Below are 20,863 nucleotides of genomic sequence, written 5' to 3' on the forward strand. Positions count from 1 at the left end.
TCTCCATTGAATATTCAGAAGTGGGGATTGGTTCTGATGCCCTTTAGATGAACATAAATATGCTTTGCACTTACAGCAACTTTCAAGGATCTCAGGGAGTGTTACAGACTTTACACCTCAAAGTCAGTCTAGTATTAGCCACGTTCTAGAGATTAGCAAAATTGGCAGAGATTGATTTACCCCCAAGTCGCACAAGAAGTCAGTGGCAAACCTTGGGTCTCTCCTTAAGAACAAGGGCATCCTTCCTCCATGATTAGCTATCGGAAGTACAGCTGTTCTTTATCATTAATGCTTTGCTAGTGTGCAGACTAACTGAGATCAGGGTCTCAACATGCTGGCTGCAATATGAACATAAGATATAGTCTGAAAGGTATTAGTTTAAGCTGCTGATAATCTTCAAAAGCATTTAACTACTATAGTTCTTCCCATAAATTTGTTTCTCCTTCCGAGGAATGCAATAGCGAGGGAGCACCATGGCTACGATACTTTTTCCATGCTCTGCTTTAACAGGAAATTCTGTGATGAATTCCAGTTTCCTGATCTACAGCTGAAAGTCAGGTTTGCTCTTGGTACTTGAAGACACCAATTGTGACAGTAGAAGTTTAACAAAAACTCATGACTTCTACCCCTCCTGATGACTTGTCAGTCTCTGAACATTGGCCTTTCATCACCTAGCATTTGATTTAAAGGAAAACTCCAGTAACAAAAACAGGCTCTTATCCTCTCTGATGCCAACCACTAGAGAGAGATATCATGCTGTCCAAAACAGTGTAGTAAGCATGCTCATAAATAAGTAACCAAAACAGGCTCTTATCCTCTCTGATGCCAACCACTAGAGAGATATCATGCTGTCCAAAACAGTGTATTAAGCATGCTCATAAATAAGTAACCACAGCCCTTGGATGCTTGTGTTATACTAATTTGAAAAAAGATCTAAGTTTACAAGCATCATCCAGCTTTTTGAAAGGGATTTAAACACAGGAAACAATGTGTTATAAACAACTAGGTATACTTGCTCTTATTTTGGTCAGTGGCACAAGAATTTACAAGGCAAGAAGCTATTCTCACTGTGTGAGAAGTGAATTGTGTTTAAAATGTAGGTCTGATTAAGATGAGTACATGTGGAGTGCTCCGGAGTTGCTGAATCTGTTGAGTCTGCAGGGAGAGGAGGCTGTGCAGTCACAGCTCTGATCCAGCCATCAGAACTTTGCTCCTGCCATAGATGAGCAGGGGCATGAAAGGGACGCACAGCAGTGCCCCACTAAGATCAAGAAGCTGAGGCAGGTGTACCAGAAGGCAAGGGAGGCCAACCATATCTCAGTTGCGGTGCCAAAAAACAAGGAACTGCATGCCATCCTTGGTGGCAACTCCACTTCCACCACCAAGAGCCCTGTGGATATTTCGGTTGGATTGGTGGTAGTGACCAGTGGAGTCAATCCTGAGGATGAAGTGGTGGACAAGGACGTTGATTTGGAGGAAGATGTGGGACAGGCAATAGGCTTGTCCAGTGGTGTGGAGAACCAGGACATCTTTTTGACTCTGGAGGGATCTAGCCAGTCCCAACAGTCCAGGTCTGGCGTGCCTCAAGGAGAAGAGGGGAGCTCCAGTACGTACTCATTTTTCTTTGAAAGAGCACGGTTACGTAAGGTAGAGGTGTCCTTTATTTTGTTACATGATGCACAGGAGAGAAGGGATCGAAATTAACACCAGTAGATACCGTTTGATTTTGATTTGTATTCCCCCGTGCAGCTCCGCAGTGGCAGACCTGTGGAAAAGTTGGTTAATACACACTGAAATCTCCCAGGAATCTTCCACAGAGATCTCTAGGAAGCTTTTCTGTAGATACTCTGCAATCCTCTGCTGAAGGTTTCTTGGCAGAGCTGCTTTGTTTCTTCCCCTGCTGTAGGAAACTTTGCAGCGCCGATTACTTCTGGAGGAACAAATGCAGCACACAGGCGAGCAGCACACATACCCATTCTGAAGGTGCACGCATGCAGGAAATGCGCCCTCGCATCTTCGTTTACCCTCACCAGTGTGCGATTCAGCTTTGATCGCCCCTGCCTGTGTAAAACTGTGCCACTATTCAGAATAGTATCGGTAGATGCTTGTAGTAATGCCCTTCTGAAACCACCCAGACCCTGTCTTGTCTTGCACGCTCTTTCCTCACAGCCCAAACTCACCATGGTTAATGTTCTGGCCATGCTGCATGTTTGCCAAGTGAGAAAGAGGTGTATGTAACTTTTATGATTCAATATTGAGTGCACACACAATACTGACTGTATATTGTTTCTTTTGCTTCTGCCTTTGAGGGCCAGCTCCTACACACTGGCAGAGCACCTCCATCAGATAAGGAGGTGAACGAGGAGGAGTAGGAGTAAGGAGGACAGGTTTTAGGAATTGCTGCAATTGTCAGATCAGGCAGATAGTGAGCACAGACCATGGAGAGAGAAACTACAACTGGATAGGCAAGAGAGAAGACAGGGTCAGGAGTGGATAATAAAAGCTCATGGAGGACCAACCAGAGATGCTGTTGTCCCTGATTGCGCTGCAGGCAGAACACATGCATGCTCGACCCCCCACGCAGCCCATAGAGAACTGCATTCCTTGCCCTCCCCAAACTGTGCCTATACGTTCCTCTCATGTTCGCTGCCCATTGCAGTACCCTTTGCACTTCTCCCCAGGGACATTTTCCATAATGACAGCTGGACTTGCACACAGCTGTGAGATCCTTACTTCAGCGAGTGCTGCTAATTGTCATGTCCCTGTAAGAAATGTTAATCTGTGTATTGCGGTTCAGTAAAAAATGTAGACTTACAAAGACAGTGATTCTTTATTTGTGACCTACAGTGTGGCTGCAACAGACATTCAAATACTGTGGCAATCGCCACATTTGCAGAGTACAGTTAATAGGCAGGAATCATTACAAGAGTCATTCAAGATGGCAAGTAAACAATGCTTGGCTCAATTCATTACAGAAAGACACACTCCTGGTGCTCATTGTCAAAATGATGCTTCCAAGCCTCCCTGATCTGAATAGCACCTGCTGTGTCCCTCTAATTGTCCTGATATCTGGCTGTTCAAAATCAGCTGCCAGGTGATCCACCTCAACCTTCCACCCCTGGGGAAGCTTTTCCCCCTTGGCTTCACAAACGTTACGCAGAACACATCAGGCTGCTATGATCATGGAATATTTTCCTTACGGAGGACTAACCTGCCAAAAGGACAGCGCCAACAACGCTTTCATCTGCCAAATGCACATTCTATGGTCATTCTGCACCTGCTGAATCTGTTGTTGAAGTGCTCCTTACTGCTGTTAAGGTTTCCATTGTAAGGCTTCATGAGCCACAGGGTCTCCCAGGATCACTTTGGGCATTTCCACATCCCCTATTGGAATCTTCTGGTCTGGAAATAAAGACCCTGAATGCAGCTTTCTATACAGGCCAGTGTTCCTGAAGATGCATGCTTCATGCACCTTCCCTGACCACCCTGCGTTGATGTCAGTGAAATGACCCCAGTGATCCACCAGTGCCTGCAATACCATAAAGAGGTTGCCTTTTTCTCTTGATGTACTCCATCGCAAGATGGTCTGGGGCCAAATTTGGGATGTGCGCGCCCATCTACTGCCCCACCACAGTTAGAGAAACCGATTGTCGCAAAGTCATCCACTATTTCATGCACATTGCCCAGAGACACAGTCCTTCGTAGCAGGAGATGATTAATGACCCTGCATACTTGCATCACCACAATCCTCACGGTGGACTTCACAACTCCAAACTGATTTGCAACTGACCAGTAGCAGTCTGGAATTGCCAGCTTCTTCACAGTGATCACCACTTGCTTTTCCACCCTTATGGTGGCCCTCATTTTGGTGTTCTTGTGCCACAGGGCAGGGGAAAGCTCGGCGCACAGTTCAAGAAAGGCGGCTTTGCGCTTACAAAAGTTCTGCGGCCACTGCTCATCATCCCATACCCGCATCGCAATCCGATTCCACCACTCAGTGCTCGTTTCCCAACCCCAATAGTGACGGTCCACCGTGTGCAGCTCTCTGCGAATGACAATCTCGAATGGTTTCTTTCCATGGCACGCAGCAGGACAGGCAGAACGGATTCCTGTTCAGATTCGCAGCTCATGAAATACTGTATGATCAGACATATTGGGTTCAAAACAGTTATCGCAAGACTGGTGAGCAGTGCAGGATCCATGCTTTCAGGCAGAGAGGGTGGGTGCAAAGTGTACAGGTACAGTTGAAAAATGGCACGAAATGCAATTGGAAGCCCTTGGAATTATGGAATGGAGAAAACTGCATCATGGGGGCAGTGATCCTTCCCCATGATGCATTGCAATCCGTTCCCAGAACTCCTAGTGGGACAAGGTGATGATTTGCATAGGGGGATAGCTATCCACAGTGCACTGCTCTCTGTCGGTGCTAAAGCACCAACTGTGGATGCGTTCCGCTGACACAAGGTGTGTTGTGTGAACATGCACGAGCCATGTCATTACAGCAGTTTATGATCAACGTAACAAATCAACTCAACTCTTACATGATTTTCTTATATATCACATCTGCATTCCCTTACAGTGACAAGCTTTTTTATTATTAAAAATTATAGCACTAGTACAGGGGTCAGCAACCTTCAGCGCATGGCCCATCAGCGTATTCTGCTGGCGGGCCACGAGACATTTTGTTTACGTTGACCGCCCACAGGCACAGCCCCCCGCAGCTCCCAGTGGCTGCGGTTCGCCATTCCCAGCCACTGGAGCTGCAGGGGGCCGTGCCTGCGGGCGGTCAACGTAAACAAAATGTCTTGCAGCCTGCCAGCAGCTTATGCTGATGGGCCGCGTGCCAAAGGTTGTCGACCCCTGCACTAGTACAGTGAAAGAAAGATAGTTGAAACTGTCTCCCTGAGGGGCTTGTGATCAGCACAAGAAAACTTGGAAGGTGGGGGTGGTACAGAGAAAAGAAAAAAAAGGAGTACAGCACTCTGTCAACGATAGAATCAGCCATTATTGAAATCCTTGACCTTGTCAACACAAGCTGTTGAACCTTTTGGTAGTAGGTCAAAGAGGCTTTCCTTATTTCCATAAATGCTCACTTACTAGATTTATGGGCCAATGTTTGGTCATTAGCTACTGACTCCTTATTGCTTTTCCATGTACATGCATTTAAATATATAATTTAGCATGGAGGAGACCCACTCCTTCCCCTTGCACTTACTTCACATTTGCTGGATTATTTTCTGTTACAAAAAACTTCATCAAAAAAAAGGTTAAGATTACTCAAAGACCAAAAAAAGTACTTCATTTACAAAACCCAAGGGAGTAAGTCCTTATACCCCTCAGATAAATTCATATCTTTCCATAGGGTACTTTCTGTTAGGGCACTAACTAAATATCTTCTAATATTTAGGAAAAGTCTTTATTTATTTACTTAATAAAGTCTGTGGCTTGTTTAGTTGCAATAAGACTATCAAATGGAAGAAGTCAGCTGATGTATTAAGGAAGTAGAATTTTGAGGTAAAGTAGTTCTAGTTGATTTTCTTTGGAATAGTATCACACATTTAGTTTCCTAGGAATAGTGTACAACTGTCAATTAAAGATAACTTTATGGGCATATTTGGACTTGCTTCTGAGGCTGATCAGTATATGAAATTGTTGTGCATCTACAGGCCCTGTCCTGAGCAGCTTGCAGTAGGACCCTTTGACTGCAGTGTAGGGGCTCTGCACAGGTAGACCCTTATGCCTGCATGAATTGTTTTACAGGGTCACAGTTCTCGTTTTTTCCCCAAAAGGGTTGTTTCTTGTGTATATATTATGGACTCAAAGAAAGAATAGTAATTTAGGTCAGAATTAAGGTTGCATATCTTATTGAGAAGGATTATTTGTTTTATGTGGCCTGTGCAAGTTTTATTACGTGCTTACCTATTCATTTCCTTGCTTTTACATTAAGTGGTTGAGTTTGGTAAGTGACATGATAGTTAAGTTTGCTACACTTGCCTAAGTTTCAAGATAGGGAAATTCCAAAACTAAAAACTTTTACATTTTTCCCCCCCTTTGCAGATAAATGTGAGCTGTTCATCTTGGTTCAGTAAAACATAACTCATCTGTGCTTGGGTGCCAACCCCACACAGGACTGGAAGGGGTTAATCTGGCCAGGTGGGCCAATTAACTCCACAGGCTGCACCTGGAAGAGGAACAGGGAATTGATTTGAAGACTCATCTGAAGGGTTCTATATAAGCCAGAAAGCTGGCAACAGAAGGGAAAAACAGCAAGATAAGATGGTGCAGGCCTTGGCTGCTGACTGGAGGACCCAAGTTAGAACCCAGAGTGGAGGGTGAGGCCAGGTTCCTCTACCAGCCACTGGGGACGTGGCAGTGGACTACCTAGGACAAGTTGTTCTGGAAAGACTTTGTTACCCCCCTGGAAGGGGAAACTACATAGTGACCCCAGCCAGAGGGCTGAGTCATGAAGAGGAGGCTGTGGTTCTTGGAGCGAGAGGGATCCACAGGATGACAGTGTGACAGGATAGACCCTGCACCGGGGAGATTTAATCCCCAGGACAGCCAGGAGGAGGCACCACCAGCGGTGAGTGCACCTATGGCACAATCTCTTCAAAGGTTTCAGAGTAGCAGCCGTGTTAGTCTGTATCCGCAAAAAGAAAAAAGGAGGACTTGTGGCACCTTAGAGACTAACAAATTTATTTGAGCATGAGCTGTAGCTCACGAAAGCTTATGCTCAAATAAATTTGTTAGTCTCTAAGGTGCCACAAGTACTCCTTTTCTTTTTGCGAATACAGCTGCTACTCTGAAACTTAAATTGTTGATAGCTGGTGATGAAGGGAATGCAACACAGTTTGTTTAGTACAGACAGAAATGAAGAGTGGTTTAATGAGAACTTGCCTTTAGATATTTTTAGGGAGGTTGAATGTTTCAGCATGATATGTTGTTAAAGTATGCCCTGGGCTTCCAGCAAACAATGGCGGATATGCACAGCATGTCCCTGAAAGGATACTTCATGCTGTAAAACAGTGCTACTCAAAGTCGTGGTCCGCGGACCGGTGCCGGTCTGCGAGCACGTTGGGAAAAAAAATTGCCGGTCCCCCACATCACATAGCTTGAGAAGCACTGCTGTAAAAGACTATAGATGGCTTTCAGGGAACCAACAGTAGATCACCACAAGAGGTTTCGTTTAGCCATCGGATATTCCACTTACTAAGGCCATATCTACTCTATAAACTTTGGTTGATGCAAGTTAAGTAACAAACCTACCACAGTTCATATATTGCTTGTGCGCATGCATACTTGGCTCCTTGTATTGGCACTGCAGATACTCACCAGGAGCACTTGTGTCGATGCACGGTGCAGTGCACCATGGGTAGGTATCCCAGTGTACAACCCACCACCATCCAGCACAGTGTCTTTTGGGGAAGTTTCAACAATGCCTGGTGAGGCAGAAACGAGTTGCACATGGGGGACTGGGAGCAAGGGTTCAACTTCTCAGCATGCAATTATCTAGATCTCATAATTTTTGCACCTTTAAAAAAAAAAAAAAAATCCACATGGCCCTCCTTACTGTCCACCATCTCTGACAAAAGCACAGAGCCTGCACAGTTCTGCACTATTATCATAAGTGTTGCAAGCACAGAATGCATGTTCCTCCGATATTTGCAGAGTTGTAATAAGAACTGAATCAGTGGGGAATATGATTTATTGGAGGACAGATTGCTGTGAGATATACTGTGAAACAATTCTAACGTTGTTGGTGGTGTTCACAGAGCAGCTGCAGATGGTGGAGAGCTGCTTCTGGGCCCGAGAAACGAGCTCTGACTGGCAGGATGACATCATAATACAGGCTTGGGACGACAAGCAGTGGCTGCAGAACTTCTGGATGTGCAAGGCCATATTTCTGGATCTGTGTGCTGAGCTTGCCCCAGGCCTCCAGTGCGAGGGCACCAAAATGAGAGCTGCATTGACAGCGGAGTAGTGAGTGGCAATCGCCTTGTGGAAACTTGCAGAGCTGGATTGCTACCAATCAGTGGGAAATCATTCTGGCGATGGAAAATCCACTGTGGGGCCCCATTGTCATGAAAGTGTGCAGGGCCATTAATTGCCTCCTGCTATGCTCAGAGTCACAATCCTGCAATGTGCAGGATGTAGTGGATGGATTTACAGCAATGCGGTTCCCAAACGGCTGTGGAGCAATAGGTGGCATGCATATCCTAATAGAAGAGCTCAGCCCTGAGCTATACAGCTAAGAGAGGCTTTGAAAGAGCACTTTAACAGTGAGCCACAGTAATGCATTGTGGTGGATTGTGCTCTATCTGGTCCTGCTGTTTTGGGGTCTGTTAGGAATTGTGTGATGCATGGTGTACATCTGAACAGAACAGTCAATACACCTATTAATTTTGCAGCTTTTGCTGTACATGTGTGATTATTACACAGTGTCACTGATCCTATGTGCTGTCACACTGTACAGCAAGAAGTAGGTCCTTTCAGAACTGCTAAGCTCTCTGCAGTTTATGTTGTGAACTAATAAAGATGATTTTTCCAAATAGAATTTTATTCAGTAATAAAGTCAGTCCAAGAAGAAGTCTGTGCAATTTAAAAGGAAATGCATTAAAAACTTAAATTAAAGGAACAGAACTTCAAGGGAAAGAACATTCATGTCCATTTTACTTACACATACAGCAACCATGGCTGTCTCAGGTCAGTGTATGAGAAGTGTGTTGTCCTTAATGTTCTTTGGGGTGAAGTGGTAGGAGTAGGGATGCGGCCTCCTGATACCATGTGGCATGTTGATCACGGTGTGTAGGGAGATGCTGTAATGGAGTTCTCCATGAACTGCAAAGGGTGGCAAGCCCATGACTGTTGAACCTGTAGTTCCACAAGAGTCATCAGCGTCTGTTTGCTGCCGGAGAAGCCCTGTTATGTCCTGGTGCATCTGACTCTGTTTTTCCTTTTGAGATTCCTGGGCCTTTCTACAGGCTACCTGCTGTGTTCACCCTCCAGGCCCCTTGTTCACCATCTGATTTAGCAAGATCCTGCAAGACAGTGTTGCATGTGTCATCCCGAGTCCTCTTCTTTCTTGTTATCTGGCTTGGGCATTCCACAGGTGTGGAGGTGGAACCCCTCAAGGCTGCAATGGCAGCAAATGCAAATAAAAACACAGAGGTACCATTGTCAGAATAGTCCCAATGGAAAGTGAAAGTGAAGATTCAGAACTCCCTTCCCTTGCTCCCCTAAAATTTTACCTCTTTTTGTTGTAACACTACCTCTTCTACTACAAGTAAATTAATCGAAGAGTCAACAGCTGCGTCCTGGTAAGTTGAGGGTGCCATCATTGTAATGGGAAATACATTTACACACTTACCCGAGGTTGCTTCCTCTGCATCAGGCTCGCTTGTGCTCAATTGCCAGGACCGACTGGACTGCGGTGGAGTCTCAAACAGGTTCTGGCTCACTGTGTAGCTGGACCTCCCACTCCCACATCCTCCTCCACCTCTTCCTCATCCTTGCCAGGGGCCTGAGACTTGGGCTTCTTGGTGGTATCCACAATGGTCTGTGGAGTGGTGGTGGGGTCTCCGGCAAATACAGCATTCAACTCTTTGTAAAAGTGGCAGGTCTACAGCTCGGCACCAGATCAACTGTTGGCCTTGCTGGCTTTCTGTTAGCTGGACGCAGTTCCTTTGCTTTCATATGGCACTGGTGCCAGTCCCCGTCATACCCTTTCACCTGCATCTCCCATGCAATCTGCTCACAGATGTCCACCTTTCTTTGGCGGATCTATAGCTGGGCCTATACAGTCTCTTCTCCTCACTGGCCCAGGAGATGCAATATCTCCTGTCTACTCCATCCCAGAGTGCCTCTGGAGCATGTAGCCTGCATGGTCAGCTGGGCAGTTGTACACAACAATGGATTGCTGCTAGATGTGCTTGTCAAGCTGGACAATCAGGAAAAGTCATTCAAAAAACGCATGAGGCTTTAATGGGAAGGGAGGCTGTTCAGTTTCTGTAACCGCTGGGCATTTACCATTGTGAGCAGAGTTATCAGTGTCAGGCATTGTGGGACAGCTGCTGGAGGACTGTTACGGTTGACATAGGCAACAGCGTTTACACTCGTGCTGCATTAACCTCAGTACATTGACCCTGGCTCAACAGGGGATGGTGTTACTGTGTCGCTGTAATGTGGTGCTTATATCATTGGGAGACAAGTTTAAATGTAGACACATGCACAACTAGGTCGACACAAGATGGCTTACGTTGACCTAACTTTGTAGCGTAGACCAGGCCTCATGTACAATCTTGACAATATGAAGTACTTTGTATTCCAATCAGAACAGATTGTTACCTTGTGACTGTGAAGTATACATTAAACCCACTATACCCCACCCACAAGAGACTGGTGTTTGTTTCCTTTAACCAGGAAAAGCTAAAAGCCCTCAGAGGAGAGAAAGGGGGGAAAAGAACATTAGTCAGTCAACTTGCACTGAAGCACGTGGGAATATTTATATAGCGCCTTTCCCAATCAAAGTTTACAAAATCCTTTAACTGTACAGAGCCACTGAAAAGCAGTTACCTCGAGGGTGGAGGGCATCAGTCAGAAGAGGCAAAATTCTGGTAAAAGACATTAGTGCAAACCTCTGATTTTAAGAAGCAAACTATGTGATTTTTACCTGACACAAAGCCCCTTAATGAAAAAAGGACAATTCCCACGGAGAGGCAACAACAAGTGTGCTTCTAAGTCACTTGGTCACTTGAATAGCATGTGACTTTTGAAAAGTGCCCAATATTTTACACATACATTAAAATTTGCCACCTGAGACATTCCAAAACTAGAACCCCACCTGTGGATTCTGAAATAATTACCCTGCTCAAATACTGAGCAGGCTGTTCCCTCTAGCACAAGCCTTCAGCATGGCAGCCAATACTCTTGAGAGCTTCATGCATTTGCTGTAAAAGGACTTTTGTTCCTGCCTCATTTCCTTATTGCCTTACCTGGGATAGTATGTGTAGTTCATGAAGAGCTGAGCGCCTGCTGGATAGTATGCTGTAGAGGGCTGCAGCGTTCGTGGATTCAAAAGCACGGAGGGCTGATAAAGAGCAGCTTCTGTTGGAATAATTGCTGCAGGAGCTGGAAGTGAGTAGGATGGAGGAGAAAGACCTAAAGGAACCGAAGGAGGATAGATTAACATGGTTCACCAAGTTCCAGCATATTCAGCAAGACAGCCTCAAAGTAAATCTAGAGTCTTTCCAACCTGGAAAAAAGCTTCCTCACATTTTAATTTACATAAGGTTATCTGTGTAGAAATCACAAAACAACAAAAAAAAAGGTACGTGACAGTATACAGAAGCCACTTCTTGCTCTCAAGGTTATTATAGGGAGAAACATGATAAATTGGTCTCCTTAATCACAGACTACAGGACACGTAGTAATGGGCATAAAATTGCAGCAAGGTAGATTTAGATTAGACTTCAGGAAAAACTTCGTAACTATCAGCACAGTTAAGCACTTGGACAAATTGCCTAAGGAGGGTGTGGAATCTCAGTCAGTGGCGGCTAAGAACAGGTTAGACAAACACTGATCAGGGATGTCTAGGTAATATTTAGTCCTGCCTCAGTGCAGGGGATTCAACGAGATGACCTATCAAAGTCCGTTCCTGCCCTACATTTCTAGGATTCTATGATTTGTGGGAACAAATTCTCTTTCCAAAGAGATGAGTTGGTTTACTGGCTTAGTTTCAGTTATAAGTTAAGTCTCCTCTCTTCAAAAGACAAGAGCAAAGCTTGACAACATCTGATATAATATCTGTCCAATCTTCCCCATTATACAGAGCATTCCTTCAATTTAAGAGATCTCCATTCCTAACTAGCCCATTATATTTATTATTCCTTGATACTTCCCACCATGTCACCACCTCATTTAACAGGATAATGCAAATTAAAAACAAAGGGTGTTTCTACAAGTTGCACACATACAAGAACCGGGGAGGGGAGGACTATTCCCCAAAGCCCTTGAGAGTAGTCTCTCTCTCCTTTTTTCAACACCATATTCTGATGAATCTAGACAGACTAGAAATGTCCAGGAATGGCAAAACTGATCACACTTTAAAAAATAAAAAAAATAAAAAAAAAAGGACCAGCAGTTGTGAAGAGACTGATGACTCAACTCCTCCCTTCCCCCATCACAAGCAGATAAGGGGACATGGCCTGTTTGAACTTTTAGTCACCTGTGCTCATAGGTGTAAGAAGGTGAAACTCAGAAATCCAAAAACTTTCCTTGATTTCAGCAGAGTTCATTAGTTTCCTCTGGGAACCTTCACAAAAGAAGTCTCTGAACAAGAATCAGAGTATACTTGCCCCATTTCTGGGGGAGAGTGACCTGTCTATCCCTCATTCCCATTCAGGCCTTTGCCTTTCTGCTGACAAGGGGACCTATTATGATGGTGGTAGTTTCTCTGATACAAGTATTTGTCCACTAGAAACTAGACTGGGACCAACTCTCTATGGCAGGGGTCAGCAACCTTTCAGAAGTGTGTGCTGAGTCTTCATTTATTCACTTTAATTTAAGGTTTTGCGTGCCAGTAATACATTAACGTTTTTTAGAAGGTCTCTCTCTATAAGTCTATATATTATATAACTAAACTATTGTCATATGTAAAGTAAACAAGGTTTTCAAAATGTTTAAGAAGCTTAATTTTAAATGAAATTAAAATGCTGATCTTATGCCACTGGCCCGCTCAGCCCACTGCCAGCCTGGGGTTCTGTTCACCTAGGCCAGCAGCGGACTGAGCGGGGCCGGCGGCCGGGACCCCAGGCCAGCAGCGGACTGAGCGGGGCCGGCCCACTGCTGGTCTGGGGTTCCGTCCGCTGACTCCTGCCAGCCCGGGTCCCGGCTGCCAGCCCCACTCAGCCCGCTGCTGGTCTGGGATCCCGGCCCTTCCCACATAGAGTGGGTAACTACCTTCTCCCTGGTTCTAGCCCATTCTTTTCCTCTCTCTCTGCACTGAGCACAGGGCTGGGGGTGAAGGATCAGGCTGGGGGTTGGGGCGTAGGGTCTGGCCAGGAGCTAGAATGAGGGAGGGGGCTCAGGGTTGGGGCAGGAGGTTTGGGTGTGGAGTGCTTACCTGGGCAGCTCCCATTTGGTGCAAGGAGTGCAGATGGGAGTGTGCACGCGTACAGGAGCTCCCATTTGGTGCTCATGGAGGGGGTTGGAATGTGGGGTGTGCAGGGGTCAGGGCAGAGGGCTGGGGGTGTGGGCTAGGGTCCTGGGGTTGCTCCCAGCCCCCTGTCCAGAGCGGCTCACAGCGGGGGGCTGGAGAGGATATGCCCTTATTCCACCCCCCCTTTCTCAAGGCCCCGTCCCCACCTCTTCTCTACCTCCTCCCCGGAGCAGTGCGCATGCTGCGGCTTCACTTCTCCCCCTCCCTCGCAAGGGCCATCAGCTGATCGGTGGCAGGGAGGGAGAGGAGGAGGGGCAGGAACCCAGCACACCCGCGGAAGAGACGGGGGGACCTTGCCTGCCCTGCACCAGCAGCTGGCAAGACCAAGCTTCTTCACCCTGCCCCCGTGTCGGGGGGGGGGCGGGGGGGTTGGGGGTAGGGGGAAGAGGGGTGGAGAAGAGCGGGCCAGGGCTGGCAGGATTTTTAATGGCACGCTGCTGCCTGCCGGGGTCCCGGCCGCTGGCCCAGTTGCTGCCTGCCGGGGTCCCGGCCGCTGGCCCAGTTGCTGCCTGCCGGGGTCCCGGCCGCTGGCCCACGGTGCCATAGGTTGCCGACCCCTGCTCTATGGGCTACCAAGGAGCCACCAGGTAAACAAACAGCACTGGTCATAACCAACCTGGCTGGATTTAGAATATTTCATTTCTTCTAAATAAATAGGAGGATCGTACCTCAATTATCCTGCCATCTGTGATCTTTGAAGCAAAATATTATTTTCCCATGGGTTCAAAGTCATTTTACTTGAAACAGATTAAGTCAACCCCTGCGCCTTTAAACTGTTTTCTCCCAAATATAGATAAAATCCCATTTTTCCAAATGACTCATAGCCAGTAAGGAGCACAGCTTGAAGCAAAAGCACTGTTTTCTGATCCACCAAGCTATTTGGCTAGCTTAGCTGCATGTCTAAATACATATTTCACTCACACACCAGCAGCCTTAACACCGTGCATTTTGGATGTCCAGGGAAGAGTCCAGGGGTTAGCAGCTGTTCAACAGGTAGAATATTTGTGTTTAGACTCAGAAAAAAGCATTACCAGTGGTTGCAAGAATTAGCCTTTAAAAGAGAGGGAGGGGCATGGAGTCCACAGACACAGTGATAAACTAATTCATATTTAATTTTTTATTGGGCTCTAGGTGGCAAAGTTTCTTTTCAGAGTCATTGCTTGTCCAGAGCAAGTTAAGTTGCAGAAAACAAGTTCGTCTGTGGAAAAGCAAGAGTATAATTTGAAAGTAATTCTTCAGTCATAGTAATCCACAACCAAAAGAAAAATGATCACAGGCTACTGCTGATTTCAGATGGAAAAGCCTTGCATTACCACCCCCATTTAATATACCTTACAAAGAACTGGGAAGAGAGAGAAGCTCCAACACCTACCAGCACACAGCGCAGAGTAGTGCCAAGAACCATGCAAAACTTACATGGTAACTTACATGGTGGTGGGGACAAGCCATTTCGATTTAAAGTGCCCCCCATTAATACAAAGTTCATCTCCTCCGCAGAACACTGAAAGACTTCAATGTATCTGTCCTTCATGGTCTTCTTATGACACTTCTGTGCAACCAGAAATGCTCGGTCTGCAGATTTCATCTGGATAAAGGCATCTCCTGATGGACGGCCCTGAAAAACCAAGAAAAGGAACAAGAGCAAATCTATAGTTCCAATACAAATACTCATGTGGTGCCAAAACAGGAGTCACTTGCAACGTTAGCAGCATCTTTTACAAAGACTATTTGGCCATTACCACCCCAACTCCTGCACCAACCAACGGTTCTAATACACTTACATTCTCACTACTGCCTGGGCCCATGATCTGCCCATTACATCAATGTTTGTCAGCCTTCTGCTGTTATTTGTTTTGAATATTTAGGTAAAGCTGTTATCTATAGTATAGCCTGACTATTTTTATGGCTCAGAATAGAGAATAAAAATGCCATGTTAGCTCCAAGTATAGCTTTGGTAAAAATAAGAATTTAGAAGACCTCTTATCCCAGTATAAGCCTTTTTTTTCCCAATTTATGCTTATGTTGCTTGGGAAGGGACCTAAGCTGAACCCCAAAAAAGCCACTCTTATACCAGAAGAGTGCCCTAATGGGGAGGAGGGTACGGCATGGGATGGTTTACAGTTGTAGAATTATTGGTTTAAACGCATGTCTTAGGTTACACTGAAAGAAAAAAAACAACAAAAAACCACCTTTCCAGAGTAGATAAGGCCTAAGAACTTTAGTCCTCTGTTCAGAGAGCACATTTCCCTATAGAAAGACGAACAGTGTCCTGGAGACAAAAAGCAATGACGACAGCAAAGGTGTGATTGTATTCAAGTTGGTGAGGCATTGATTAATTTCAGTGCTTAGCTTGACCATTTAAATGCGAACATTATTTCACAAGGCCCCCATACAATTCAAGCACGACAAAAAACTTTACCCTCTCTCATGTGCACCGTGACAGCAGTTTTGAATGATGCCTTTAATCTATTAGAGAAACGAGGTGGGTGAGGTAATATCTTTTATTGGACCAACTTCTCTCTCTCTCTCTAATATCCTGGGACTAACAAGGCTACAACACTGCAAAAAAACCCATTAATCTACATCAGGTTGCAATCATAGAAAGATTTTCCCAAACATAGCCAGTGTCTGTTACTTATTGAGGCAGAAGCAAGTATATATGTGCCTTTGCAAGCTACTGCTGCTTTTAAATTGCAAACGGCCAAGCTTACAAGACATGGGCCTTCACAACATACGAGCATACCAAGAGACAGACACCACCAGTGACTTTGGAAAAGAAGTTTAATCTCCTCTGTCACATTCAATACCCCCATCGGTATAATCGGGGTGATCAGCTACCCTTAACATGGGTATTGTGCAGTTGAATTCACCAGCGCTGGTGAAGCTCAACTCCTCAGATGGAAGGTTCTGCAAGAGGAAAATGCCAACCCTGCCTACCACATGTAGAGAGCCCAACATGTAATGAACTGGTGCAGCTCAGTTATGCAGGGGCTAGGATTTGGGGAGGTTGAACAGGAGGGAATTCAGGCTCTACACAGAGCTTATCTCTGTGATATGTAGGAAGAGTGGAGATGAACCATGGTTATAACCACAGGCTGTACTGCAATAAAGAACTTTCTCCTTCCCCCGCAGAAGGGGTCACTAGAGCAGCTAAGCCCACTCAAGCTCTTGTCTAAATCTAGAGTATTCCTGAACAGACAATGTACAGACAAATCCTTACACTGGAGCAGGAGCTCTGCTCCCACACTACAGTTGTGGCAGGATTCCTGTCTACCACTACATGCTGCGTTGGACACAAGGAGAGCAACAGATGGCAAGACAGCAGATCTCTTCACCAACATTTTCCCCACAGGCACTCATGATGTGTTGACAAATTATGCATTTAATTTATTCCTGGACCGTCTCTGGACATTTAAAATCAGTCTTGGAATTGGCAGTCCAGCCAATTTAGTTAATCCTTGAGCTCAAGTGGTAGAGGTCTGTACTGGAGTGATAAAAGTCTCAAGTTTAAAGTCCCTGAAGAGATGGCTGCATTTGCACAATTGCCTCCTTCCTTAAAAACCCCACACTTTTGTGACACCTCTCAGCCACTCACCATAGTGCAAGTGGTTCAAGTTTGGAACATGTGTCCCACATATCTAGACTGTACTGTCAGTGTCTGAAGTGGACTGCAAGAGTCTTGGTGCAAGGACTGTCTTCTTGTTAGTAGAGCACCCAGTGTAGTGAGTTTTAAGAATGTCACAGGCCAGGAAGAAAACCAAAGAGAATGGGACAAGCAAGGTAAAATATCAGTCCAAGATAATTTGAGCATGGATAGTGTATGTGTTGTCATAATAACAGATTATGGTTCATGTCAGAGTAATTTACAAGACATCAGACACACAGTTTGAACACGTGAGACAGATTGAAGGGACAAGCTTCAGATGAAACTCATGTTGTTGTTGAATATCTGTTTTTTACTTAGGGCCTGTCTGCACTTTAAATGCTACACGGCACAGCTGCGCCGTTGCAGCACTTCAGTGTAGACAGTATCTACACCAATGGGAGGGGTTGTCCCATTGGTGTAGATAATCCATCTTCCTGAAAAGTGGTAAGTAGGCCAACAGAAGAATTGTTCTGTTGACCTAGGGCTGTCAACACTGGGGGGGGTTAGGTTGGCTTAACTATGCTGCTCAGCGAGTGTGGATTTAAATTGACTTAATTGTCTAGAGTAGACCAGGCCTTCATGGATTAAGTCAAACATATCATTAACCCCATATCAAAGGATAAAATTATGTCATGGAGGTCACGGATTCTGTGACTTTCAGAGACCTCTGTGACATTTTCCACTTCAGCCCTGGGGCTGGGGCCCCCAGAATGCAGAGCCGCTGGCTCCTGAAGTGTCAAGCTGCTGCAGGTGATGGGGGCGGGGGGGGGGGGGGGCGGGGGGGAGAAGAGAGACAGAGACAGAGACAGACCTGGAACTCTGAAGCCAGAGCCACAGAGCTGTCAGCTGCTGAGGCAGTGGGAACCCTCCCCACCTTCCTCAGCAGGGCCCAGGTTCATATCCTACCCTCCCCTCCGGCTTCAGTCATTCCCCCTCCCTCCCCTGCAATCAGTCTCCCCTCATTATTTTTAGTAAAAGTTAGACAGGTCTTGGGCTTCCATGAATTTTCGTTTATTGTCCACGATGCGTTTGTGACTTTTACTAAAAGCAATCGTGACGAAATTTTAACCATACCCATATCACAAGCCATGGGAGAATGGGAACAATTGATAGATTAAGATTGCTAGTTCAGAGTGGTCAGTTGTCAGGTTTCTAAGGATTTTGATACGAGTTTAAAGATCTGTGAAGTACAAGTACGGAATTAAGTATCAATTTGTATATTTTGGTGGGTAAATGGAACAGTTTAACCTGTAATCCCATGGAAGAGAGGAAATATTTTTTTGCAAATTTCTAATTATATCCGTAGGCTTGGAAGTATTAGATTTTTATTGGTGTTTATTTCATCATACACATACAAACAGACCAAAAAAATATTTCCATCATTACAACAGAAATTTATAGACCGCCAAATTAAGAAAAATGCTACTTGAGAATTTAACGTTTGATTTAGGGATATTTACTTCATATGTTTTGACATATGACATTGATAATTGTGTTTTAGCGGTTATAAAGCTCTAACTTTTTGAATATCAATATTGACTATCATTAATTATCTGACACCCTCTGAACTTCTGACACCACCCATAATTTCCCACAACTGTGGAAATTTAAATAGATAGACATAATGCTTAAAAATGAATATTGATATTATCCATCTAAATTAAAAAAAATGAATTCTGCCAAGCCTATATATAGGGTACACAATGTGATACCCTAACAGAATCACCAAATAAATAGCAACACACGTTTGTCCCTTTGCGTGTGCCCCATTAAAAGATGTTACATGAGCGTGACAGTTATGCTTTTTAACCAAGTTACAAATATGAACTTGCCTTTATAATAATTTTAAATGAGATTTTGGTAGGTTGTGAGAGATTAAATTTAAAATACTTAGTTACTTGAATGTGATGCAGAAAATGGCAAGTAAATTCTAAAGATTTTAATAATGTGTTTATGTCCACAAGATAGAGACACTACATTAACGTGTTTGTTTTTTAATCACAATCCCACAAAAAGAGAGATTCCTCACCCCCACTACCTCACCTACATTCATCAAGGAAAAGAGCTGAAATGTTTTTAATCTTTTTAGGTGTGGTGTTGTATGTTTCACCATATACAGCCCAACACATCCTGCTTTCAAAACCTCATGTGCAACATTACCTGTTTACAGACAATGGAAATAATTCTACATACATTTGCGGATAACCATACCAAGTTTTTGGTTGATCCTGTTAGCAATTGGTTGGCTACACTGGGTCCAGTATTAAAAAAATATAATGCCTTGAAGCAGCTAGGTTCTGTGGAAAAACTATTGATTATTTTCATTACACTCTTGGAGGACAGAATCAGTAGCGGTCTCACTTTTGTGCATTTAGGGGCTTTATCAAGGCTGCTTCCCTGCTTTTCCACTAGCAATCAACCCTGCAGGGGATCATGTTTATATATGTGGTGGATAGCACACTGGCAATCATGACTTGTATTCTCCTGTTGTCTACCTACCTGATGATTTAATACCATGTGAACCCCATGGGTCCGAATATCTGCAGAAAACTCCCCCAAGAATTCCAAAATGTCCTCTATAGTGGCAGCATAGGGAAGACCACGCAGACGTATGCAGTCTCTGACATTGGTTGGAGGCATGAATTGCTGAGGTAACACAGGAAGGATAGGGGGAGCTGCAAGGGGAACAAGAGGTGTAGAAGAGTACCTGTTCAGCACCTGCACAAAAACAAAAAAATGGTGAGACCTCAAGCTTGTTCTACTGAACTGAATGTAGATGGAATTTTGGTAAATTATAGTCAACTTGTGCAATACTTAGAAGGTAAGTCATCTAGGCACTAGGCTTTAATCAAGGATAAAATACAGCTTGAATTTATAAGTTCTGAATGAGTCTGAAGTCTTTCGGTGGCTTTATTGGAAAATGTCATCTTGGTTTGTTTTTGACCAGACTGCAAGTTGCAGTGCTCTGTACCAGGAGATGTATCAGAGCAGCAACTTACTAATTATGTAAGTTACATTTATAAAATGCTTTTCATCCTGTAGGATCCCAAAGCACTTTATATGGTCATAGAAGAGTTGTTTCCAATAAAATGCATCCAGCCTAGATGACAAAAGCGGCAGCTGTTAACCAAGACACAAGACTACACTGTCAAGGAGGAGGAGGAGGAGGAGGAAGAGAATAGTCCTGAAACTAGAAGATTTTTGTTTCACATGCTATGGTACAGTGTAAGCCATCATTTAATTATTTTAATGACAGAAGTAGCCCATGCAGCAACACCATCTGTCAGCTAAAAGTAATTATATTTGGCCAAAAAGATCATGTTACACTTTAGATTTATTGTTTCTAGTTTAAACAGTAAGAACCCTGCCTAACAGTTATGTGAATATTCAATCATTTCCTTTGATCACATCTATGTAAAACATCTATGCATATAGCAGTATTACGCATGTTTTCATCCGTTTGCACTGACAAGGCTCTACAGAAAGAGTCAAACTCCAGATCTATGAAAAATCCAGGTTTGCTCAAAACTTGTGTGTGAGACAAGATGGCAGAAATGACAAAGGGTCAGGCTACACTAGCATTTCCACTATTAGTACCAATCAGCTGAGCAGCATGTGTACTAGTGCAGTGGTGGAAAGTTTCCTCATCATTGTCCAGTGTAACAAGTCTCTGTGACCAAGACTGGCACATGATTGACTGCTGGTAGCCAGTTCAACATACTGTTTGCAGCATGGAGAGGACTCTCAGTTTCTGTAACTGGTTTGGCTGGTCCTATTTCCTTGCAAGTCTTTATGTGACAAGATATCCCAGAGTACATTGCCCCCTTCTACTGCTGTCCTCACAATCTGTGTCTCGCTGCAGAGATTAAAGCAGACTGAAACAGAAGGGGAGCTCTCACAGTATAAGATAAAGAGGGAGAGCGGTGTGGAACTACTTTTACCCCAGCCAGGGACAGGAGGGAGAGCTGAATCTCCACCACTTTTGGTAAAAGAAAGCACAA

General features: G+C 44.6%; 1 protein-coding gene across 2 annotated transcripts in view; it reads right to left on the bottom strand.

The window, feature by feature from the left end:
• Positions 1–20,863, bottom strand: part of ESRP1 (epithelial splicing regulatory protein 1) — a 56,655-nt gene that overhangs the window by 9,753 nt on the left and 26,039 nt on the right. The window contains exons 11-13 of one of the 2 annotated variants that reach the window (XM_037892285.2): positions 19,362–19,580; positions 14,645–14,831; positions 10,992–11,157 (exon numbers count right to left, since the gene is read on the bottom strand). In XM_037892285.2, the coding sequence (XP_037748213.1) occupies positions 10,992–11,157; positions 14,645–14,831; positions 19,362–19,580 (572 nt within the window). Of the gene's footprint in view, positions 1–10,991; positions 11,158–14,632; positions 14,832–19,361; positions 19,581–20,863 lie in introns of both variants that reach the window. The other variant, XM_037892283.2, reaches the window with a different exon arrangement.

Source organism: Chelonia mydas, chromosome 2, assembly GCF_015237465.2.
Source record: "Chelonia mydas isolate rCheMyd1 chromosome 2, rCheMyd1.pri.v2, whole genome shotgun sequence".
Taxonomy (NCBI): Eukaryota; Metazoa; Chordata; order Testudines; family Cheloniidae; genus Chelonia; species Chelonia mydas.